This window comes from Vulpes vulpes, chromosome 3, assembly GCF_048418805.1.
Source record: "Vulpes vulpes isolate BD-2025 chromosome 3, VulVul3, whole genome shotgun sequence".
NCBI classification, from domain to species: domain Eukaryota; kingdom Metazoa; phylum Chordata; class Mammalia; order Carnivora; family Canidae; genus Vulpes; species Vulpes vulpes.
In genome coordinates this window covers 20,540,982-20,567,398 of record NC_132782.1, presented here as the reverse complement: position 1 = coordinate 20,567,398, position 26,417 = coordinate 20,540,982, and the positions used below count along the sequence as shown (strand labels likewise).

Here is a 26,417-nt window from a genome sequence, read left to right as displayed (position 1 = left end):
CACCAAGCTATTCTAAACTACAACTTCACAGAAAAAATTAGCTATTTTTATTAAAATAGGCAAATGATATTCTCCCATAGAAGTAAAGTAAATACTTCTGGAATATATTTAATAATCTTATTATAAAGTTTTGTGGTTTACTTCTTAAACATGTAATTCTGTTATTTTTGCATACCTAATCCACTGAAATCTTGTTTGGATGACTTTTCACAAAATGGCATTTGGCATCCAAAAATCAATTCTCTGTGTCGTTTAGACTGATGTCTGCATTATAGGGATTGTGACACATAGCAGTTTTTCTGTAGTATTACTGCTCTTAAAATTACTTTTCCACAAATTAACCTGGGGGAAGAAAAGTAGTCATCAATAGGCTTTTTGATTATTTTCAAGCCCTACCCATCATTTCACCAGTTTTTAAGGCTTCTTTATATTCTTTGAAATACAGTAAAGTATTGACAAGCAAGCTTTGTGTATGATGTCATTTTCTAATTGTGATAACCCACGGTGCTTCTTAGAGTTCATCTTTATGCATTTAAGAGTTAAAGTATTGTAGTACTTCTTTTTGTGTTATCTGCTTCAAGACCCCAGAGTTTAATTAAATTGGATTTGACCAATGATGTGTCTCTTTCTGAAAATAGTTACATCACAAAGCTTAAATTTGATAAACTATGAACTTGAGTACTTCTCCCATTTAAGTTCAGTACTAAAGCGATTGGTCATACAGAATATGACAAATTATCTGAGCCTATATTCACTTAAATATGTTTAATGGTGAGTTGAGTCCTAAACCCTGAGCTCTTTGTCTTTTCATTTCATGTGGCTTTATTGATTTGTTCAGAAGGCTTTCTAAAATAAAACAAATTATAAAGTTCTTGGCAAGTAGGTGTTGCTCAATGGCCAGAGAGTTGTGGAAAACCGTGACTCTGGGAGGGTAGAATTACAAATGGTTGGCAACTCCTGAAACTTTCCACTGAAGCACTTGTTTGCCCTTGTGGCAGAAATGATCTGTACATGTCCAGAGAGTTTCATTTGCACTTTCTGCTCTTCATTTGTGTACTGGATCGTTCAGATAACAAAACTCACCTGTTTTTCTAGCTTGATTTTTGTAGATTCCAAGTGGTACTACAATGCCATTTTCAGTTCCTTTTAAGATAAAAATAGCATTTTTGTGGCACTTGACACAAATGGGATTTGTGAACAATTCCTCACTATGTTTTGTGATTGTATGAATTTTCATATATTAAGACCTCATTAAATTGGATGTCCCTAACTGGAATTTTAGACTTGCATTCTATGTATGAAAGAAGGAAAGAGGTTTTAATTGATTCTGTAAACTAGAGTCCAGGATATCTATTTAAAGAAATAATTACTTTTAAATATTTTAAAATCTTGGTATGAGTGTGTGAGATATAGATTAAGTTGTATTTATTAAAACTGATTATGGTAAAACCATGAATCTGTAAGACCTCCATTTCCATTGTGCTTATAGCACATAATTTCTTTGCAAAACTATTAATTCATTTTATTTATTTAGCAAGACTCTGACATGTACTGTAAAGGAGCTAAACTTGAACTTTTTACTAATGTAGATTGGCTTTTCCTTCAGATTTTTTGAGTTAATAACACTTGTAGTATATCATAAGGGATCTTTGATGAGATTAGTAAAATTTGCTTATTTGTTGGGCCAATGTGGTTTAGCCATATTTCTCCTAACAAGAATATTTACTATTTATTACAAAAACAAAAGCTAGATTTTTATTTTTGACGTGAAAATTAGGAGGCCCAAAGCTTTCTGCTTCTGACAATCTCTCTCTCATTTCATTCTTTAAACTTTAAAAAATTAAAGAGACTTTACTGAACAAAATTATTATTAAGGGATTTTAATTTAATGAAACTCAAGAGAACTTAAAGGGAATAAATTTTTAGATAGGAACCAAAACCCTCACTTAGCTTCCTCTATGGAAACAGGGGCAAAAGACTCTTAACTTTTGCTTCCTTGTGTTCTAGGTATATAGGATATTCTGACCCAGTAGTTTAAATCCTGAGAACTTGTTTTGTAGAGGGATGGGGGGAGACTTGTCATGCCTTTGGAAAAGGTGGATCCAGACCATCTTAGTGTTTCAATAATAGAAAGGTAAATCAATGTGGGAAATAGCACTACACATACACACACACATATTTATTGTTTACAGAGTTGCCTGTGTGCAAGGGAGACAATTCCTTCCGGAAATGTAATCTGGGGGGTCAGTACATTGGCTTTATTTGCTGGGCTGTTGTCTTATAACACATCAATCTGTTGGGATTTCATCTGATATATTTGGCAGTTAACTTTCAAATGCATCTTTAGGAAGGCTCTTAAATACTGTGAAAATTCCCTAATTTCAGGAAAACTTTGGATAAAAGTTTTGGGTTGTTTGTTTATGGGTTTATATGGGTTATGGGTTGTTTATGTTTATGGGTTGGTTTTCCCCAAATTATTTTTTCCCCTTCATTTATACCAATTCCTGTATGTAATAGGGCATTACATATATATTTTAAAAGATTTTAAGGATAATGCTGGCCAGTTCTCTTGTTTCTTTGTCCCTGTATGTGTGTACTTACCTTTTGTTTATCTATCTAGCAGTTTTAACATTTGGATATACCTAAAGTCTTGACCCTTTATCTTTTCAGAATCTGTAGAAGAACAAGATGTTCTTGATAACAGTACAGAGCAGACAGACGAGAAAATATCAGACACAGAGCAGACAAACCAAGGGACTGAAAAAGTATCTGGCACAGAGGAACCAGAGGAGAAGCAAGAGGCTGAGAATGAGGACACCTCAATGAATGAAGCCAAATCAGTAGTCCCCAGAGCCGATCCTATTCCTAATCCTGAACTCAGTGGAGAGTCTCTGATGGCCATGTAGTAAATGCTTTCACGTGCCTTCAACTGGATATTTGTAGTCTTGATGATGTCAGTCATTGCTTTCTAGGTGGTGCTTTCTTTCTTTTTTTTTTCTTTCTCTCTCCCTCTAAGGATGTGTTTGATATCATTTGAATTCAGATTGCTTGACTATTTCAATATGTCAGAGTTGTAGCTCCTGGGTGTTAAATTAAAGGCGAGTGATATCAGTAAAGTAAGATCCTTTGGAAATTATAAAGAATCACACTATTTAGCCCACTTTTAGATGTTTTCTTCCATTCTAAAAGTAAACAAAGTAGCATTCTCATTTTCTCTATGTGTGACCTGTAAATAATACCATTTTGACATAGGAAGAACTTTGGTTATGAATAAGTTCTAATGGTGTTCATTTTAAGGAATGAAACTCAATTAAGATTTTTAATAATTATTCGTTAAAAATGGGTAGAATTTTAATTCTTGAGATATTTGTGTGTGGGGGATGTCTATTTAGGCATTTCCATTAAGTGGTAGGAAAGTTCTAACTGTAACTATATAGGCATTGGTACAAATTCTCAGTAAGAATGCAACTGAACAGTCAAGTGCAGTGTTTCTTTTTTGATGTTTCTTATTTTGCAGCTGGGCCAAAGGCACTTGATGTATATAACTAGCTTATGTTTACATATTAACATATAGGAAATATCTCTGCACTTGACTGTACTTGAATTCTGAGCATTATTTATACTTGTAAAATAATGGTGATATATAAGTGAATTTTGTGCTCTTGTGTGTATTTTGTTAAGGAAAATAAAGATGATCTGGCAGCAGTTTCTTTTTGTTAAATATCTAGACTTCTTCAGACAGTGTCTTGGTGGATGACGTGGCTACCTGAAAAATCTTAGGAAGAGTGCACAAAACAATTAATCTATAGACTCCTGAGAGCAAATTATGATGCTTCTGTTCAGACTAATTGCTTTTCAAATTCAGAGAAATAGTGACATTTAGAGGTTCTAATCAAAGATTAGAGTTTACTGATCCAGGAAAACCTGAAACCATTTGTAATTTTTAATTTTGGGAGACAAATAAGTATTGTGAGAATAGACAGTTAATAGTAGTTCATTGGATTTAATAGATGTTTTAAGGATTGACTGGGAAAAATTTTCATCCAGAATGATAATTCTTGGACCTTAAAAACAGCGTGGTTATCTTTTTCATCTTCCTTTTATCATTCTTCTCCATTATTAAAAAAATTGAAATCAAAGGGAGACATATATAGGAATGGTGTATTGGCAAATATTTCTAAGTTGTACATAGTTTATTAAAAATTTGATAGAATAACATTTGTTATTTAAAAATTCATCTTTATGATCTAATATCTTATATCTGATAGGTATTTTAATGAATCTAATCTGTTAATAGTCTGAGGCATTATGGTATAGGGACCAGAGTTTTTGAGATCACAAAACTGGGTTTAAATTCTAGCTCTGCAGTCTTGGGCAAGTCACCCAACCTCTCTGAGACTGCAATATAGGATATTCTGACCCAGAATATAAACTGTAAAATGGGAAATATAATACCTACTCTTTGGGGTATAGGGATGATTAAAAATTATTTACATAATTTTTATGCCTAGCTCACTGCCTGATAATTAATAAGTAAATAGCAACATTTTATATTATAGATATCCTTGTGAAATATGGAAGGGCTGTAATTCTTCCTCTTGCAAGTAAGGAAATTAAAAAATAATATGAACATATAATTCAGCTGCTCAGAATCAAGCCAGAGTTTTCTGCATCAACTTTTCTCTATCAAATGCATGTATATAAATAAATACATAGATTAAAGAAATAGGAACCTGAAACTATGGAATATAATCTTTTATGGGGAGGGTGAATCTCAGGTTTTGTACATTTTTGACCCATAAACATTTTAGTAGCATCATGCTGAAGTCTTCTTGTTTTTTGTTTTTGTTTTTGTTTGTTTGTTTATTTATTTATGGTATGGGTGGAAGGGCAGAGGAAGAGAGGAAATCTCAAGCAGATTCCCTGTTGAGCATGGAGCCTGACACGGGACTCATTCTCACCCTCCTGAGATGACCTGAGTCAAAATCAGTAGTCAGGTGCTTAACCAACTGAGCCACTCAGGTGCCCCGAGTCTTCTTGTTTTGAAACATTAAAATTCTGATGTACATTGCTTGAAAATGAAGAGTACTTCAGAGAAATATAATTGCATGATAGAATCAAATATTATGAGAAATATCTTTGAAAGACATATGGAAGAAGATTAAAAGGGGATTAGTAAAATGAATACAACAAGTGACGTGCTGTAATTGTATAGTACCCTTTAAAATAGAAAAGGTTATTCTGATACTGTAGTAAATAGTTAATGGTTTTAAGGAGTGGTGAAATGTTCTATTTCTGATTATTAAGACTAGTGTAAATGAGGAAAAACAAACTACTAAGTGCTATTGGCTAGAGTGACCTTTACTTTCCTACTTAGAAATGCTCAACAGATATTTTCTAAACTCTTCTCACTGTGACCTCAGCATGATCTATAAACATGGTCTGGCTTTGACCTCTTCATCCCTCCTCCACCATAATGCTGTAGCCTCCAGGCCTCTTCCAGTTCTGTGATCACGCTAAACCCATTCCTACATTAAGTCCCATCTGAAATATTCTCTTCTCAGAGAGATAGGCTCCTAAGTTCCCTATCTAAAGCTGGCCTCTATTACTCTCTCTCTATCACGTCACTTTACTAATGGTCCTTACTGCAATTTAAGTATTTTATTTGTTTACAAGCTTACTGTCTACCTTTATGACATACAATCTGTGTGTGCAAGGCTCTTTTTTGTCTTTTTTTTTTTTTAAGATTTTATTTATTTATTTATTCATGAGAGACACAGAGAGAGAGGCAGAGACACAGGCAGAGGGAGAAGCAGGCTCCATGCAGAGAGCCTGACGTGGGGCTCGATCCTGGGTCTCCAGGATCACGCCCTGGGCTGAGGCCGCACTAAACTGCTGAGCCACCTGGGCTGCCCTCTTTTTTGTCTTATTTACCCGTATCTGCGGGTCTAGCACGCTGCTTGACACATGTTTATTATGTAAATGAATAATATAGTTGCTAAATCCAGTGAAAACTCTCAGTTCTTATTTCACTGCTTTTCAGTATTGACATTGTTGAACACTCCTTTGGTTTGAAACACTTTTCTTTTTTCTTTTGACTTTTGAACTTTCACACTCCAGTGCCTTTCTTTCAGTGTCCTTTGCAGGCTTCTCTTCCCCTGCCCACCCATTAAGTACCGGTGTTCCATAGCTTCTACCTCGTGCCAGCATTTCTTTATTCTGCAAATTCTCTCTGGAGGATCTCATCAACCCAGTGGATTTCATTAACATTCGTTTCTCTGATTCTCCCATCTCCAGCCTTGATCTGTTTGCTTCACTTCAGACTGAATAATCACCTGCCTTCTAAATGTCTTTCACAATCAGAATATTAAAAAATGAACACTATTTTCTCCTTGAAACCTCCAAAACTTAAAAATATTGTGTTTTTGAACTACTGTGTCCCCTCATTCTCTTCCCCCTTTTTCCTACATCTTCACTATCCATTTCTGTCTCCAAAACCATCTTCTCGTTTTTTCATTTCTCCATCCCATTAACATTAGTGATGATAATACACATTTGCTTTCTTACTCTGTGCCAGGTAACATGCTAACTGTTGTTATGTGTCTTATTTTATTCTTAGGTGTAACCTTGTGAGGATTTTAATTTCTGGATTATAGATGAGAAAACTGAGCTATAGAGAGAATAAGTTTGGTCATTGGAAAATCTGGGATTTGAATGCAGACAGTAACTTAAGTCTTGCTCTTAATTACTGTCATACTGCCTTCTCATCATTCAGGCCTCTATTGATAATAATCTCAGAACTGTCTCTTCATTGGTTTCTGCCTCCAATCTTGCCTACTTGGCTATTTATTTTGTGCACTATAGCCTGAACGAGTTTTCAGAATTGGAAAAAGAATCCTGGTACACCATTGTTTAAACCCTTCAATGATTCCTCATTGTTCTTGGGATAAGGTCCAAACTTACTACTGATAGGGCCTATATAATTTTGCTTCTAGTTACTTCTGGCATTTCTGACCGCAACTATTGCCACCATTCCCACCCCACTTTTAATGTAGCTATCATAATGTTTTCTGTAGTTCATAATGCAAAAGTTTTTCTAATCCCCCAGGTTCCTCTTCCTCTTCCTGGGATATCCTCCTACTCTCAAAGACACAGGGACACACAGTAAATAGTTGCTGAATTGCACTGAAATAGTAGTACTTAGAACCCAAATTTGGAAATGTTGTTGGTAGTTGTTAACCTATGCCTTTTATTCTCAAATCTTTCTCAGCCTATTCATTAGATACAAACAATATTGTTGTGGAGAACACGATTGAGTCATGAGAGTTATAGCTTTGTATGTGGGTGAGAGAGAAAGGTAAAAGGGAGAGATAGTCTAATTATATAATGATTTCCATTAAGTATTGTATGCTGAGTGTCAGAAAATCTGAATGACTTACACAAGTCATAGGGATAACTGGCATCTGAACCAAGGAAAAACTCAGATCTCAACTCTTAATGCAGGATGCTTTATACTGAACCACCAATTTTACACTGCCAATCAAAATTAATGTTAAGAGTTTAAGATTACTTTAAAAATGTGCAAGTTTTCTTATTTTTTCTAATATTACTTTGAAAAATTACAGTATTCTCTGTTGGATTATGTGCAAATCAGTCAAAGGGTCAAAGAATGGGAATAATTTATGGAATTATGAATAGCTATTTTGAAACAACCATAAAGAACAGAGCTGCTTTAGAAAATCAAAAGAAAAAAAATCAAAAGAAAATAATGTAAGTTATTATGTAGCATAGCCTTAATTCATTGTAAAAAAGTGTAGATAAGATTTAGATATAGTTTAATGGACTCCCAAAGAGCTATTATAAATAATTCAAGTACTTATGTAAAGTTGAAGCAAGATAAAGATGATTGTAAACTGATGATCTGCTAAATCTTTGTAATTTGACTTGTTTCAAAGGTATTGAAGATCTAAATATACTAACTCCACCCAGCTAATAAGTAAATATATCAGGCTCTGAATTTAGACAATCAATTTATAGATAAAGCAAAGTACATTTATTAGAATTCAAACATAAGAATAACAATTTAAAAATACAGAATAAAAACCTCATTAAATTCTATCAGTCCATAAACTATTAATTTGTCTCAACCTAATTTCTTTCCTTCTCAGAAACAAATCTATATTTTTTACTTCAATACTATTTAAAATTGTCTTTTTAAAAATTGTTGAATTTATTCAATAGTAGTTATTCTCCCAAGTGCCCTTTGGTTTGCCTTTGTGTGAAACTTAGATTCCACTTACTTTTCCATTCTGTCTCCTCCAGAGGTCCTGTTATGTGGCTTAATTTATACTACTTGTGGACTTTAGAAGAAAACACTATCCACTTATATAGCTCTATATTATTTGATGTTTTTTTACAACCTAGATTTTCTGCTTTATGCATTTTTCTCTAGGTTTTTTTCCCCCCTCTAATATTTATACCTTCCTGTTTTTCTTTGGCAGCAAAAATGGTAGAAGTTGGAAGCACTCTGAGAAGATTAAAAAGTGTTCTCAAAAAATCTCCTTCATAAATTAGTTTTTTAAAGTTCTTATTCCAGGATTATATGAGAACAGGCCAGATTTTTAGCTGCCAAAGACTTTTACCAGATCCTTGGCATTTGTTTTAGGAAAATGGGGAAAATCATTTATTTTTGTGAAAATAAATATTTTTATCTTAGTCTGATATTGAAGGGTGAAGAAAGGGGGGAATTAAATGAACATTTTTTGAATACCTGCTCCTGGTCAGGCACTTTGCTCTAGATAATTTCACATTTCTCTTACAACCATGTGAGGAAGTGGAATCCTATCAAGCAGGAATTAATTCCCCAAGACCACTTAGTTTATGGAGGTTGTAAATGGAATCAGAACCTAGGATCTTTAGGTCCTTGTCCTGTTTGCTATCTGTGAGCCTTCTCTTTTGATAGCTAAAAGAATAGACTAATGCTCTTTTGGATTTTTCCTATTTTTGTGATAATTCCAAGTGTTGCTTCAGGGCAGTTTTCTCAGCTGAACACTTGTCAGACTCTCTACACACCCTCCCCATGAAATGCTCTCATAATTTATCTCCAACATCAGACTATGAACTCCTTGAAGGCAGAGCCATATCTATGTTTACTTCTCACTATATTTCTATGTCTGGCATGTAGAAGGCACCCTGAGTTAGCCATTGAATAGGTAGTTAATGTGCACACAGGTGCAGGCACATATGTGCACACACAATGGAAAATACTGCTGTGCAGATTTTGTAGTGTGAGCAATTTTGTAAACCTCAAATTTGAATTATTGAGTAAGGAAATTATTTCATCCTCACAACCTTGCGGAGCTCCGATTGACTCCTTTGTCGTCTTTTCTTTTTTGGATCTATCATCCATATTGCTGTAGGAGCTTTCTGAAACAAGCTGGAGGGGAGATGGTGGGGGGATGAGGTCACTGGATGGATGACTGGCATTAAGGATAGGGTGCTTGATGGAATGAGCACTGAGTATTGTATGCAACTGATGAAGCACTGAACTCTACCTCTGAAACTAATGTTAATTAATTGAATAAAAATAATAAAAGAGGTTTAAAAAATATTCTAAGGTTCATTTGTATGTGGCTGACTCCCTAGGTGGCTTTTAAGGATCCCCTTCTCTAGCTTTCTCTTAAACTACTCTCTCTCTTATGTGCTGACCACAGGCTTATGTGGTGCTATTCTTGTTGAAATCTCATTTCCTTAAGACCCAGCTTTATCTACAGTCTTCTGAGTGACACCTTCCTCAGCTTTCTTTCCTAAGCAGTTACTTGCTTTTTATTCTCATTGTGCTTAATACATTATATATAATGTTGTCTCCTGACCTCTTGTTACTCTCTGCCTCCCTCGTTTGGTTGTGAACACTGAAGACAGGCTGTGTTTCTCAGTTTTTATTTTCTCTCTCTTGCTCTCCTTAAACACAAACCAAAAGTAAGACATGGGATGATGCCTGATGTATGTATGTTAAGAGAGTGGACTCATATAAATAAGTGATGGACCTGACGTGGTTAGCCCTGGTGGCTTGAAACGCCTATAATTAAAGTAATTGTGGCCAGAAAGTGAGAAAGTCTAGCTCAAGATTTGAAGCTATGCAAACTGACAGCACACTAAGGGAGGAGGATTTGTTTGTTTTTGTATTCTTAGTGCCCAACATAGATGCTCAATAACTGGATGAACTGAACTGCACATGACCTAAGGGCCAATGTGCTCGGGTGGGATTAGAGCACAGAGGGTCTTTTCTCATTCACGTGAATCCATTATTTGGCCAAGGTTTCTAAATTGTATATAAAATGATTTGGTTTAATAAACTCCCATTCTTAAAAAATATTCTTAGTTTCATTTGTATGTGAACCTTACAGATACAGAATTTGTATCTCTATATTCCTCAACCTCTGATCTCATATTCTACTCACACATAGAATGGGGTATTTTAAAATATTTTTTTGTTTATTTTTTAAATTTCATTTCTGACCCATTTAATGTTATAATTCATGTTAAATTAGGAGTTTTCTGGGTTAAGTAGGTGCTCTTTGACACTATCTGGTGGAGTCTCGATACACACACACAATACATATTTCCTCTTTCAGTAAATGCACCATTGGAAATTAGACCTTAAAATTGCGTATTTGCCTCAAAAATATATCAAAAGGTACTGTATATTGCACATGGCAGGTATAATTAAAACTTGCACTAATATGATATGTTTTATGAATTATAGTCAGCTAAGTTATTTTTTTCTAAAAATGAAATAGGCATTTTGTGCTTTATTGTTGACAGCAAGAATGCTAATAAAGGCTTTGCCTACCTGTCAAGAGTTGATACATTTTATTGAATTATAGTGGTTTGCTTTTTAAAAAATATTTTTCCCTAGAAACCAAAAGGAATCAAATTTTGGAATGATCTTGTGTTCTTCATTATGAGTGTTCATACCAAATAATATATGAATTTTTAGAATAGGATGCAATGAATTTTATAAGCTGAGTACAGGCTGAAATAAAATTGATATGCTTGAAACATGTTTTGGGTGGATGTTGTAGATTCTTTTCAGCACATTTTTTTTTCCTTTTGGTTTTTGAAGACCTGGATTCTTTTTGTGTGTTTGTATGATCTTTTTTTGTTTTCCAATAGTCCATCTCCTGTAATTGGGCTTGATGAAATTAGATAGTATTTTATTTATTTAAAGATAATGCGATCATTACTGAAGAGTGGGCTATTTTATTCTCTCTTTCCTGCTGTCTTCTACTTCTCCCTACCCTTCCACACAACACCCCCAACCACCATAGGAGAGAGCAGCAGGTTTTAGTAGATTTGGTTACGAGCAATTTATCCACCCAGCAAATAATTGTAAGCAGCAGTTTGAAGCAAGTGTGAATGTCCAGCACTCCTTTTACCGTAGGATGACCCAAAACTACTAAATTGTGTTTTGGGACAGTAGTGCTATGTATTTGGAGTTGGAAGAGGAGAAGTGGGGAGCATATGACTTGCCTAAATAAAGAAGCTGAATTCAGGGCCTGCTGTATTCCAGATAAGTAACAAGAGCATGGCAGTCGACACTTAGGTTTTTAACAGTGCTTCCAATACACATGTAAACAATTCAATTTGTGCATTATAGGCTTTATTGTCTCTAAAGAGTGATTTATATCCTTATTTCTTTATTATTGTCCACAAGGTACTGCCCTCTGTCAGAGGGCCTGTGCTATCTAATTTTTTAGACCTTTGTCTTCATTAGTACAGCAATTTTAGCTTGTGATCATTGTACTAGACCTCATTGATAAGCTAAGACAGTATGAGATTCATAGGGCTGACATCTAACCTTGCCACTGGCTTCTTTGACCCCTCTGCTTCCGAAACATGGGTTCATTTTTTTAAAAAAGCCCAAGGTAGAACTCCATCTATTTTTCACACGCATTGTGGGCAGTTTAAAGGTTGGTCAGAATCAAATACTGTGCTTTCAAATTTGATAATGTATGAGTACAGAAGGATGACCTTTGATACATAGTCATACATCAACATGACATGAGCAGTAAATGCTGCAATTACCTTTACTATGTTGAAATGGCGCTTTAGTTTTCATCCTCAGAGCAATTATTGCAAAAGCATAAAAGTGCATTTGAGTTCTTTTTACGAATTTTGTAAAATTAAGTATCTTTAGAAAGAGTCCTAATTTATACACCTATTTGCCAGCGTGAATTTGATTTTTATACTATGCGGTTGTTCGCTACCAGAAGATTCTAATTGCTGACCTGATCATTTTAGGCAGATTGTGGTAAAGTGGTTTTGTGTTTTGTGAATAGGTTATTTTTCAGAAGGATTAAATGCTGTTTCTTTACAAAAGAATTTTACCACGTGTATTTTCAAATATATTCAAGTCTGCTCCTAGTCGTCATTTAAAGGAATATTTAGCGATGTCAGGGACCTCTGTGTCGTCGCAACACACAGCCTGCGTATTATGGCCCCTGCCATCCTTCATGGGATTGTTGCCCTGGGTGTTGATCCACACATTCATTTCTCCTTTAATGAGTGCCTTCTGTGTGCCAGGCACAGGAGATGGAAAAAGAATGAGGCATGGGCCCTATTCTCAGGGGGTTCCCAGGCTAGCGGCTAACAGTTTAATTCTCTCCTGAGAAATCCTAAAATGGGGAAGCAGTAAGTTGACTCAGTAAGTGTTAAAGTGAAATGTATGCTGGACTTGGAAAGGCGGAGACCAGGTTTACATTTGGACTTCTGCCTCTTTCCAGCAGTATGACCTTGGGGAAGTTACATAACCTCTCTGAACCTTAGTTTCCTGGGCTATACAAAAATAATATGTCGTGCACAGAGCTGCTGCGAAAAGTAGAGAAGAGGGAAGTCTAGGCCAAGTGTGGCCCAGGACAGAAACTACTTCCTTTTCTACTTCCCATCCTCCTTTTCTCTCCCCTTACACTTCTCAATTAGCCAGTTTACTATTTCTCTATGAATATTTTTTTTTTTCCTGGTATAGAGATGGGTAATAGGGTCCAAGGGCCTCCAGAAATTTCCTACACAATTTTGTATGTGTGAATGCACATTTTTCCAGGGAGAGAATACATAGCCCTTATCTCATTTTCAAAGTTGGACTGTGAGTCAATAGAGCAGGAGTGCTACAGCTCTCTTCCAGGAGAACAGCTCACTAATCAAAGAGATTACTTAACATTACTGTAATATTTGGATTAATGATGTAAAAAAATCAATTGAATCTCAAGTACCTTTTCTCTGGGCCTTAAAGAATCTCTCAAATTATCTCTGTGGACAGAAGCCATATGCCAGGTACAAAGCAGCAATGCCATGTCAGTGGCAAAATTAATGTAAAAATGGAATCCAGTTTAGTGTGCGGGTCTTGCATGCTTTTAGACTGCTGGTAGCTTTATCAATGATCATGTGTAGACACGAGAACTGCTTAAAACTTGTCAGTGAAGTTGAATTTTTAAAATAAGGTGGGAGTACTGTGAGGGATCACACAGTGTCTTACTGGATTTTGATATTATAAATATTTAGTTCCACTCCTCCAATTGCTCTTTAATTATTCCTGCCCCCCAAACCTCCTGCTTATGCTATGATGTCATAAAGTTAAGGATTTTTTTCCACCAACACCTGCTTATTCTTTTCTTTTGTTTTTAAAAACATATATTTTTTAAAGACTTATTTATTTTAGATAGAGAGAGAGAATGTGGGGGTGGAAGGTGGAGAGGCAGAGGGAGAGGGTCCTAAGAAGGCTCCATGATGAGCACAGAGCCCGAGGCTGGCTGGATCCCACAACCCTGAGATCATGACCTGAGCCAAAACCAAGAGCTGGCTGCTTAACTGACCACACCAACCAGGCGCCCCTCTTGGTTTGTAATATAAGAAATCGAAAACACAGTGGTAAATTTAAAAAGCTGTTCACTACATTAATGCATTGTAATGCATTAACTGTTTTTTCTTCCTTAGGTTTCCTTTTAGTCTTTAGTCCTTTTAGCCTATATGCTTTATAAATTGATATGTGCACAGTTGTATTCTCAAACCCAGCTGAGTGAGGTGCTCCGTGTAGTGTCCCACTTGCCACTTGTAACTTCCTTCACATGGGGCTGTAAGTCAATTACTGTCCATTCGGAAGCACCTGAAGGCACAGAGCTGCTGTCAGGTGATGAGTTTCCCCCTTGTACTCAGGCAAACATGGACTGGGGGCTCGGGGGTCTGGTCCTACTCCTTCCCCTAAAATCTCCTCTCCCGTGTCTCCTTCAGGATAGAGTTCAAGTTTGTGCATTTGCTTTGGAGGTCTAAACATACTGCATTGTAAAATGAAGTTCATCACAATTATTTTTGATAGTGACAAAAAATAGGTGAGCAAAATGTTCAGGATGGGAGACTGTTTAATGCACTTAAATATTTTTGAACTGTTTTTAATAATGTGAGAAAATGTTCATGATTTAATATTGAGAGAAAAGTGGTTATAAGTTTGCACAGTATTGTATTATAGCCTGATATTGTATGCAAAATAATATATATGTAAAGGGAGTGGAAAGAAATAAAACAAATTTTAATTAATTATATTTGGGCTGTAGTATATGGCTTACCTTTTCCTTCATCTTTTTTTCCTGTATTTTCCAAATTGAATATAAAGAATGTGTATTACTTTCAGCATTTCTGATTTTTTAAGTAAAATTTAAAAATATCTGGAATAATGATCTATAGCAACGCATTGTGTTACAGAAAGATGTTTAAATTTAAGTTGATAATTCAGTTATTCCCAAATTCAGAACATTTTCACATGTGCAAAGTCATGGGAAAGCATTGATTTTATTTATTTTATTTGTTGATTTATTTAAAAGATTTTATTTATTTGTGTGAGAGAGAGAGAGGGAGAGAGGAAGCACCAGCAGGGGTAGAGGAGGGACAGAGGGCAAAGCAGACTCTCCACTGAGTGGGGAGCCTGACATGGGGCTCGATCCCAGGACCCTGAGATGATGACCCAAGCTAAAGGCAGATGCTTAATTGACTGAGCCACCCAGGCACCCTGAAAGAATTGACTTTAGTTTGACTTCAAAAAGAAAAAAATGAGTTTTTTTGAGCAGTAAAAATATAAAGACCTTGGTTACCTTGGAATAAAGGAGAGAAATGAATGCTTTATGAATGATACGGACTTAAAAAATGAGGAAGGAATCTGAGACACTTAAATAATTTTCTTTTTCTTGTAACAGCTTAAAGCACACTCAGCTTTTGAGTGGTATGAAAGCCTCTCCCACATTTACATATTTCCTCCACCTACCTTTATGTGCACATATATATAGACATACACAGCTCATTAATTCCCTTAATTAAGAGGAATGAACCAAAGGCTTTGTCTTATAATAAGTAGTTGGTCTGTTATAAGCAACATGGTACCATAATTTTTGATCTTCCCTTAAAATATTTCTTTGGAAATCTCACAACTATTGAGCCTGCTTTATGGATATTCATATAATTTCCTAAATCTGGGTTCTCATAAACATTTAGAAATAATCACAATGTGGTATATAGTAATGCAGCCTAGTACAGTTTGGTCTAGTTGCCTTGGGATAGCAATTATAGCCGAATCTGATTATAGCATCCCAAATTGAGAGTGTGTGGTAATTTGTGATAGGGATAAGAATGAATTTCCTGAGTTAGAAGACAAAATAGGTAAATTTATAGTATATGTAAGATTTTGTATTTTAAATATCTGATTATGTATAGCAGCGTATCTGGAGGACACCCTGATGTGCTGGTTCCCTACTTGGAAAATCGTTATTGACGGAATGCTTGATATGTGCCCATGCTGCTATGAGACATCTTATATACACAGTGTTATTTGATCCTTAGAAGGATTCTTTGAAATAAATAATTTTCATCTCCATCCTATAGATAAGCAAACCGAAGTTCAAAGCAATTGAGTAATTCACCTAAGGTCAAACAGTTAGCAAGTCTTGAAGGCAGGGTGTGAAGCTAGGTTGATCCATACATGTTCCACTGATCACACCCCCTCCCATCTTACCCATTTGTTAAAAATGGCTTTTTACTAGCCACATTTTCCTTACCTTTTATACTTTAAAGTGATTAAAATATCATGTAAAAATGTTCTATACTTTTACTATTCCGAAGAAGATTTTCTTCGGAAAATCTTTAGGTTGCCCTGATTTTCCAAAACACTATTAGAGATGTTACGATTATTTTAGAAGCTGGAAAGAAATATTATAGTGCTTGTTGGCTTCTCCTCCCATTTATAAGGAACAGTGTAAATTCTTTCTGCTTTTATCATTGGCTCTGTTTCTTCTGTGATGTCACCCAGAGTTGATTTGCAACAATGGAAAAGATGATTATAAGTTGCTCTGTATATAAATTTCTTTTCTTGGTCTAAAGCCCATATCTAAATTCTTTGATTCTGTGTCGCTTAAAAAAAAATTGTCTTTCCAATGAGATTTTTACTGAATGCACTCTAATATTTTTTTGTCTACCAAAAGGTTTTCCTGAGCACACATCAAAGACTGGTTTGGCTTATACAAAGGATGCAGACTTCTTCCTGGACTTCACAGTCACTGAGAGATTACGTGTTCTCTTACGTACCTTCACGTCTCCACATAGATCAGTGCTTGGCAAACAGTATGTTCTCCATGCATGTGTGTTAAATTGTTTCTTAGCAGGACACTGTGCCCCATTACAGATGCTTACCCCCGAAGTTTGGAACTCTTGACTGGGTTGAAGAAGCCTCAATTTTGGATTTCCTTGCACCTCCACGTCTTCCCCTGAAGCCAGGGAGGGAAAGGTATGGACTGCTACTCTCCACAGCTCCCATCCCCTTGGGCTTTACCTGGAGGCTCAGGCATTGATGACTGGCCACCTTTTTTTCACCTAACCTTTGATTAGAGGTGCTGGCCCCAGAAAGGGCCCCACACTAGTCAGCTGCCTTGTCTGGACCTTCCTCTCTCCTTCCTCTGTGGTCACCCTGTGCTCGCCCACCACCAGCACCACCATCCTTCGAATGCCCCACTCTTGAAGTTGAGGTGGGTATCAACCTTTACCTTCATCCCTCATGGCTTTCCCATGTAGTCTTCATGACTCCTGTTTATTACGTGTAACTCATGTGTTGTGGTGGGGCTATTCACAAAGAGCATGCTTTCCACAAACTTCACTAACACGTTTTGCTGTCGAACATTATCGCCGGTCATTTGGTAAGGCAGGGAAGGAACCTGTTGAGGGCTGTGAGCCTCTGGCCCTCCAAGGAGAGCGAGGGGAAGTGGGCTGCCCTATGCTTCCGAGCACTTGGACAGTCTCCACCTCTCCTGACACCTCCCGAGAGCAGCCTGGGGCCACCTTCATCAGTCTTCACAGCGCCTGGTGTCTTTCCCAGCAGCCCACGGGGCTCTAGTTTTCATGCCGTGTTCCATGGAACCCCGAGATTCCACGAGGGTCCTCCTGTCGTGCCTCAAACATTTGGCACCATTTTTAGTATGAATGTGTAGAAACTTTAAAGGATGCACACATCAGTCTGTGTTATAACAAATTTTAATTCCAGAGGCAACTAATTTGTGTTCCTTCTGATGGATTGACTTCATAATACACAAATGCTATGAATTAGAATTTGTAAATAAAATCCTCTGTAACCTAGATGTTGGCCATTCCTGTAGGCAGCCCCCGTTCTCACTCCACGCTCCATGCATTCCAGACAAGGACCCCGCTCTCAGGCCCCAGCCCCTCTCAGCTCCCCTCTGGGTTATTGTAGCAGGTGCTCTTCTGTGCTCCTTACAACCCATTCCCACCGGCAGCCAGAGTGAGCCTGCTCCCCGGGTCTGACCACTCCTACTGAAAACCCTTCCCATAGCTCCCCATCCTTTTTTGTTCTCACTGTTGTTTCATTTGTGCCCCCTACCCCACCCCAGGTTTATTGAGATATAACTGACATATAGCACTGTGTAAGTTTAGAGTATACAATGTGTTGATTTGACACATTTATAAACTGCAGCACGGTTACCACCATGTAGTAGCAGCTACTACCTCCATCCCGCCAGGTAGTTACCCCCCACCCTTTTTTCTTGTGGTGAGAATGCTAAGATCTGTTCTCTTGGCAACATTCAGGTATATGATGTAGTATTATTGGCTATAATCACCATGCTGTACATTAGATCCCAAACTTGTTAATCTTATAACAGAAGTTTGTACCCTTTGACCAATATTTCCCCTTTCCCCCCACTTCCCACCCTACTCTCTTTTGCCCTGAGTTTGTCTTTTTAAAATTCCATATATAAATGATATCACATGGTATTTGTCTTTCTCTGAAATTTCACTTAGCATAATGCCTTCAAGGTTCATTCAGGTTGTTGCAAATGGACCATTGCTGAATAATAGTCCTCTGTGTATGGATAGATAGATAGATATCTCACATCTTCGTTATCTATTCATCTGTTGACAGTCACTTAGGTTTATAGTTGAGATCCATAGTTCCCCACCTTATATAGGGTAAAAGCCCAAGCCATTGCAATGGTCTACAATGTCCTGTACTAACCACCTTCACTCCTTGCTTGATGCTTCTGCTCTTATTATCCCATCTCTCTTTGGCCTCCCTGGATTCCTTTGCATTCCTCCAACATGTCAGCTATATTCCTGCCTCAGAGTCTTTTCTCTTAATGGTCCCTCTGCCTAAACATATTTGCTTAGCTGGACCCCACCCCCATCCTGAGGGCAATATTGGCTTGCCTTTTCCCTGACCTAAAAATACCCTCCTTAAAATATCCCTCTATTTTCCTTGCCTGCTTTTTTTCCTCCACTAAAATTCTGTAAAAGTTCTCTATTATCACTAATATTCAATAGCAGTGTTGTCACCATCTAACACTGTATATTTTCTTTGTTTACTGTACTCCTACCTCCGGTAGAAAGTAACCCACGTTGCCAGACATTTCTGAATGTTTTGTCCCCTGCTGTATTCTCAGTATGTAGCAGCTGGTAGATTGTCAGCAAATATTTGAATTCTCTCGAAATAAACCATGAGTCCCAGAACGTTATTAAATAGGCTAGACTTTCCTGGGACTTTTGCAGGGGAGATGGACAGGATGGTTTATATCCAAGAGAAGATCCTTCTTTCAACTAGTTTCTCCTGTCAATTATTCCTTTCCTGGAATAGAGACTGAATTGTTTTGACTTAAGAGAGCTGCTCTCCTAGAGCCTTGGATACCTCTAATACACAGAATCTTTTTAGGTTAGTACAACATGTAATCAGGCAAACAAGGCAATAATGTTCATGAGAATCTCAGAGTGAGATGTGCCAGAATGCAAAAGGATTTTGATGGAGAAAAGATTTATGAAAATTCTTTTTAATATTACCTTTAAATGCAATGACCTATATAAGCCTAAATAGGTGACTTAATTTATCCCCCCTATTTTTCCTAACCTTCAACCATGAACCACCTTACCCCTCACCTCTACCACCACCCTACTGATGAGGTAAAGCCAAATGTATTGTCCAAATAAGCTTATTCAAGCTATTTGCTTTTTCTTGTTCCTATTTTATTTTTTGGCCATTTCTCTATCATTATTTTTCCCGTCTGGATGGCAGTATAAGAAGATATGATGAAGGTAGTCAATGTTATCACTTAGGATAAAAAGTTGGGTGGGGGAGAAAAGAACAATTATTGGCCAAAAGGAAATTTAAAGGGTCCATAAGGATTGGACCTCCATGTATTTCATTAGTACACATAATTGACAGCAATACGAATGCATGAGAAATGATGTTCTTTACTTCCCTGTTTCACTATTAGCACACATGTATTTCATTAACACACATACGCAAGAGCAATACACATGTGGTAACAAATGAGTTTTCTTAACCAGCCATTTTGCAAAGTTAGTGAGTGCCTTTGTGTGTGTGTGTGTGTGAGTGTCTATTTTTAAGGCTGATCCACCGGTATATGTAAATGTAAACACCTCTGTACGCTATGGTGACATCTTTAAGTAATTGAAAGCTCAGCATGAAAGTTGTGTCCAGCCTTAAGACCACTCTCAGTTAAAAGGTTAATCCTACTAACAGTTGAGTAGGCTGCCCTCTCAGACATATCTCAGAGTAGAGAATTTATTATATAAGGTACAACCTCATTGGGTATGCGAGGTAAATAACCTCATTAAGAATGGAATGTGAAGGAGATACAGTGCTATTCAAATAGGGTGAAAGGGGGCCAACAAGGTAAAACAGAAGGCAGTTATGGAAGTCAACCACTGCTTTTATTTTGTGTTTCATATTTTGTGCTGAATAAAGCAGGTTAAAAGGGCAAGCTGCTTAGCATTGAGAAGGGTCTCAAGGAAAGAGGGCTGGGCAATTCTTTGGGTGAAAAGCAATAGAGTAGAACATAGCTTGTTGGTCATCGATTAAATGAAGAATCCCAGAGGTTGGAAAATGTTGACTACTGTGAGGACTGTAATAAAGAGATGCTTCGGGATCTAAAAACCCCGATAGACCTTGGGCACTTGTTTCCCAGAGGCATGGATAGCTTCAGATTGATGGCTTGATTAACGCTCCTCTTGTTTGAGCTCTTCTGTAATGCTGCTCTAAAAAATTCCTCTCCTACTTGAGGTGCCGAGCAATGGTCTCCTGCCAGTTAGTGTCTACACTTACTGTCATCTACATCTATATCATCCACAGTTACAGCATTTACCTATTATCAAAAAAGTTAAATTTCTCTTGAGCCTCCAGAATTAAGTATTCCTAAAATGAAAGGGTCAATGGGTCTTGGAGGTTCTTTGGTTCAGGCTTCTGTCTATAGATTGTTAAAGGAGTAATGGATATAGAACACCTTGATGTCTTCTATTTTCTCAAAAATACCATGTCAACACTCATACCATGTCAACTTTTCCAGGGGGGTCTGCAGTATGTTTCTACAACATGAATTAGCTCTTATGCAACTAGCTCTTAGGAGAATGAGGTCAGTAAAACTCAGAAGTCATGTCGGTCAGACATGATTTTTCTCAGATCATTAAGGCTTTGCATCACCAAACAGCAGCTGAATACAGCAAGCCGTGGAAGAACAGAGAATATAGAACCTCCAGCCAAACTAACTTAGGAAAAAGACCATGCTGTGAACAGTTGGCTCTGTGTTTTGTCTTGGAAGTGCTTAGCGTGTGGTTCTCGCTGATCTTTTGGTATTTTGTTCTTGTCTCCACTAATCAGCAGCCTCGATCCTTCATTGTATCCCTTCTGTCAAGCTGTCTTCTCTCTCTCTCTCTCTCTCTTTTTTATTGTGATAAAATGTACATTTTTTTAAAAAGTAAAAATTCCTGTGTTACCAGTTCTTTCAAGTCAGGAAGTTAACTTGACACAGTTGTTGTTTTTTTTTTAACTGTTAGAATGTTTTTATTAGTTTTATTATTCTTTTTGTTGGTGTTTTTGTTACAACATTGCCTAAGTTTTGAGTGATCCGCTTCTAACTCTATCTTTCCTTTAAGTCCTGTGATTTTGCGGAATGCAGGTATTTTTTTGAAACAGATATGTCTCTTAGAGCAGAAGAGCCTGCATTGCATTTCCTTAATGCATGTCATATGGCTGTTATAGCTGATCATCTTCGAGGCTTGTCTTAGGAAGCTAGACTCAGGTTGGAGCAGGATTATCTATAAAGAGCCAATAAGAGGTTCTAAGATCAGCCAGGAGACTTGTTGAAATTTTTGTAAGCTCTTTAGTGTCAACGTTCAGAAGCCTCACAACTCATCAGTCTTACTGCAATGTTTTTATTCCATATGCTGCTTCTACTTTCAGTGAGTGAGAATGTATGAAATGCTGCCCTAGCTTATTGTAATGGGGACTTCTCTGAACTTTCTTGTGACCACTAGAAACAATTTTTGGTATCAAGAATACAATTTACTCAGCACAAAATAAAGTCCCTTTCTAAACCCTTTTTAGTTACATAAGAATTATGAATTTTCAGGGACGCCTGGGCAGCTCAGTGGGTGAGCATCTGCCTTTGGCTCAGGTTGTGATCCGGGGGTCCTGGGATCGAGTCCCATGTTGGCTCCCCACAGGGAGCCTGCTTCTCCCTCTGACTCTGTCTCTGCCTCTGTCTGTCCTGAATAAATAAATAAATCTTTAAAAAAAGAATTCTGAATTTTCAGATGGGATATTTATTTTCTACTCTCTCTTCTGCCCCTCACCCAGCACTTAGGACTCTTGTTCTGTCCTCTTCTTCTGCTCATAATTAATTGGACAAATCACATGGACATGATCTTAAGGATGCTATTTCAATTCAATAAGCATGTACTGAACACCTACTATACGTAGAAAACTTTGCTATATACACCAGATCAGAAATTGGTGTCTTACCAGAGAACTTCTAGGGATAATGTCTTAACCCAAGACAGTGACTAGAATGGAACAGGGACTCAAGTATTCTTTAAGTGTCTCTTAAATCTCCTAAGGAACTGATCCTGATATTTTGCTGGATGGCGTATTTGCTACGGTGTCCGCCAACAAGGTGGGAGCCAAGAGAAGGGAATTTGGAGGCTGATGGGCATTTATGCCTCAGAAGCTACCTTATTTTGTGACAGGTTTGCATCCATGGCATTAGGTTAATGACGTGTGTATGGGTGTGCACGTGTGTGTGTTCAAATTACTCCACAAAAGACCTTGAAACCTGAAGTGTCTCGACAACTAAATTTCTCTGTCACGAGACCGTAAAACTTGCCTGGAATAGTGAAATTCCCATGAAATTGAATTGATCCTCAAATTATTGCTTAAATGATAGGACAGTAGAAACTTAAAAGCATATTAATGCTAATGGGAATTGCTCAGCTAATGCTGTGCAAGACCAGTTGAGAACTGCACTAGATATGCTACGAAAAAGTCATTATGCTCATCTTTTCATAGATGCATGATTTGTTTTATTCTTAAAACATTTGAGGTTTAAAGTTTTTATACCGTGCTTTATGAATAGAAGTGTAATGAGGTTGAAAACCAAAATAGTGCTCACCACTGTGCATAGAAATAGAAAAAAAGAAGTGTTGGCTGAATGCTGCCCATTTGAATCCCTATTTCTAAAAATCCAATTTAATTTTTTATTACTTGTCTCATTAACCCCAAGATTTAGAAAATTGAGTGCCACCTGAGTAAAATAAGAGTGACAATGCAAAATAGTTTGAAAAGACTTAGTTTTTCTATTGATCTTCCCTTAGACATCTTAAAATTAAAATGTTCTTACATTATAAAACTATTTTGTAATACGTTTGTGATTTATCTGCAAGTTTGAACCTACCTGTCTTAAATGTATACTGAGGCTTTATTTATGCTTTGAAAATATAGTAGATAAAAAGCATAAGTGTTTCTGATATTATGTTTTGTCATCCCCAGCTAAGAAGATTGAAATCTTGAGAAACAATTTTCTGAAGAAATGAAATCGTATGCCCTCCTGAACCCTTGGGGGAAAATAGCCTCTCTGTTTGCTCAGAATATGAAACAGTAAAACAGTACAAGTAAAGCAGACAGCCATGCCATGCATGTCACTTTTCTCTTTGTATCGTTTGAAATGATGTTTTAAGATTTTCCTGGGGTTTTATTTATTTATTTAAGAAATAACTGGAACAAATAATATTTGCACAATCTCACTGATGTAAGAGTTTCCAAAGACAGATGTATTTATTTTCTGGGAAATGTGAAAGATTGCTTTATAACGCTTGTATTCTAGAACTTCACAGACAATATGTAAAAGAGTAGATTTGGGAAGTGCTCCATAGTGGTAACATTTCTTTCTCTTTTTTTAATTTTAATTTTAATTTTTATTTATTTATTTTAGTGGTAACATTTCTGAAAAATGTGAAGAGTCCTTCGAGGTCTTTGTCTGCTGGATCCTAAGAGAGTACTACTAGTAGACCCATTGGCTTCATAGGTAAGTGGAAGAATGACTTACAGAGGAAGAAAATTTTCTAAAAGGCAAAAATGAAAAAACATGGTGTATATTTTAATGGCTGTGTTTTTCAAAGGAAAATGATCACATTTAAAGTAGGCATTTCTGGATATTGTCACCTCTCATCCCTCAAAGCAATAAATATCCCCCTTGTGTTAGGTGATGGTCCAGACAATTCAGTATTGTTGAAGTTGGAATGTTAGATTCTGTAAAATCCAAAGTAATCTTTTGTTTCTACAAGTTGACATAATACATTCAAACACTTTTGGTGGCACATCTCTTGCTCTTCTTGTAAGAGTTTGGACTTCAGGAGAAGAGATCTTCCTTCTCCTCATTTATGAATCTGATTAGGTAAATCATACAAATAAGATTTTTAAATTTTACTTTGTAGGTAAACTATAAAATTATAACAGTACATAACTGGGCAAAATCACCTGTCAGAGGCAGTTTGTAAATAAGGAAATGGAAATCCATCTTCATATTTATATTCAAATGTGATTTCTGATGCCAAGTGATTTTCTAAGCTTGATTACTCACTTTAATCAACAACCTTGGCTCCACACAGTTTGGCTCACTCCAAAAGTCTAGACTTGTCTCCAATGATAAATATTGGTACCACTAGGAATATTCAGAGGCATAGGTAGCAAGCTGTGAAGGCATCCCCGGGATGGAGTTCCAATGCTGCTTTGAGAAATGGCAGCGTCGTGGTCCTAGGCTAATGGCTTTTTAGGAAAAGCACATATCTGGCATATTCATGTAAAAATCAGCAGCTTTACTATGGAGTTGTATCTTGTTTACCATTTTGACTCAGAAATACATCTCTCCCAGATTCCTTAAGAACTCAGGAAACTGTTGGTAGCTGCCATGTTTTAAAGCACATGGGATAAAAGTTTGAGCATCAGAGAAGAGGGCTGGTCTCAAGAACTGTGGATGAAGTTGAGCCACTTGGCGACTTTAACTCAACTGTTGGTTGCTGATCACTACCTTCAAGAAAGGGTTCCTTGACCTCGATGTATATTTACGTGCTATTAGAAAAAATATATATTTGTTTATTTAGAAAACACAACAAGGTATAAAATAATTAGAATATGTATTTTAAAATATTTATTTGAGTGTTATTTAGGTTCAGGTACGGAACGACAGTGATTCACCGTCCCTGTATGTTATGCGGTGCTCACCAAGGGGGTAGTTATCATCTGTCACCATACAACGCGATTACTGTATCATTGACCCTATTCCCTATGCTGTGCCTTCTATCCCCATGACTTAGACATTCCATAACTGGAAGACTGTACCTCCCACTCCCCTTCACCCTTTTGCCCATCCCTCCATCCCCACCTTTCCTCTGGCCACCATCAATGTGTTCTCTATATGTATAGGTCTGGTTCTTCTTTTTTGTTTATTCATTTGTTTTGTTTTGTTTTTGCGATTCCACGTGTGAGTGAAATCATATGGTATTTGTCTTTCCCCACCTGACGTACTTCATTTAGCATAATACCATCTAGGTCTGTCCATGTTGTCACAAATGGCAAGATCTCATCTTTTTTTATGGCTGAGTAATTATTTCTGAGCTATCTAGAATAGTGATACAGCAGCCCTGTTCTCAGATTGTTTTATAAGACTTTTTTAGGGGGGTCTTTTTAGTGCATTAATTCTTAAAACTCATGTTAGAACCTTTTTGACTGCAAGTGGCACAACTCCAACTGGTTTAAGAAAGAGGGGAATATTTTAGAAGTTTACAGGTTTATCTTATGTGATCTAAATTTAGGCAGAGGAGCATGTGGCTAGACCTCAGGGACAACAGGATCAAGACATCAAGTGCCCTCAGAACTCTTGCTCTATCGAATTCTCAACTGTATTTCACTCTGCTTGTTTGTCTGCCCTCAACCACCATGGAGCAACGTTCTCTATGTGGCAGAGAACCCACAGGTGATGGTGCCCAGCCCTGCACCCCACAGCTACTGCCACTAGATTTGCCATCTGTCATTTCCCAGTTCCAGCTCAGTCAAGCCAGACACCATGGTGTCTTTAGGTCCAACAACCATGGCCAAGAAGGTCATGCAGTCCCCACTGGGATCACATGGCTGGGGAGAGAAGTTCTCAAGAGAAGGGAGGTTTGAGGGAGCAAGCATACCAGCAGTCCACCACGATTTCCAACCAGAAGTGTTAAGTACTCCAGGAACAGAGGTGATGAAGTGTCAAGCAGGATGGCCTGAATGCCCCATACATGTTTAAGATGGCCTGCCTTCCAGATAACCTTCAGGGCTTGAAAAATAGAGTTCTCCAGACCCCAGAATCAGTGAGAGCAAATGTCCCACGTTTCCTTGACCTCACCGCATAGGTTACCTGCGGTAGGATGGCTGTTAAAGATGGGGGCTCCAGAGTCAGACTCCCCAAGATGAAATCCACCCTGCTGGCTGCATGACCTTCCGCAGGTTCCCTAACCCCCTGTGTCCCAGCTTGCTCTTCTGCGAAATGGAGATAGTA

General features: G+C 37.3%; 1 protein-coding gene across 7 annotated transcripts in view; it reads left to right on the top strand.

The window, feature by feature from the left end:
• The window catches only part of LNPK (lunapark, ER junction formation factor), a 78,668-nt gene extending 74,963 nt beyond the window's left edge, over positions 1 to 3,705 (top strand). For all 7 annotated transcript variants that reach the window (XR_012000329.1, XM_072752006.1, XM_025993989.2 and 4 more), the window contains one exon: positions 2,671 to 3,705. Coding sequence is in view for 6 of the 7 variants with exons in the window: in XM_072752006.1 (XP_072608107.1) it covers positions 2,671 to 2,906 (236 nt within the window). In the remaining variant the exon portion in view is untranslated. The remainder of the gene's footprint in view (positions 1 to 2,670) is intronic.
• Positions 3,706 to 26,417: the final 22,712 nt, after the last annotated feature.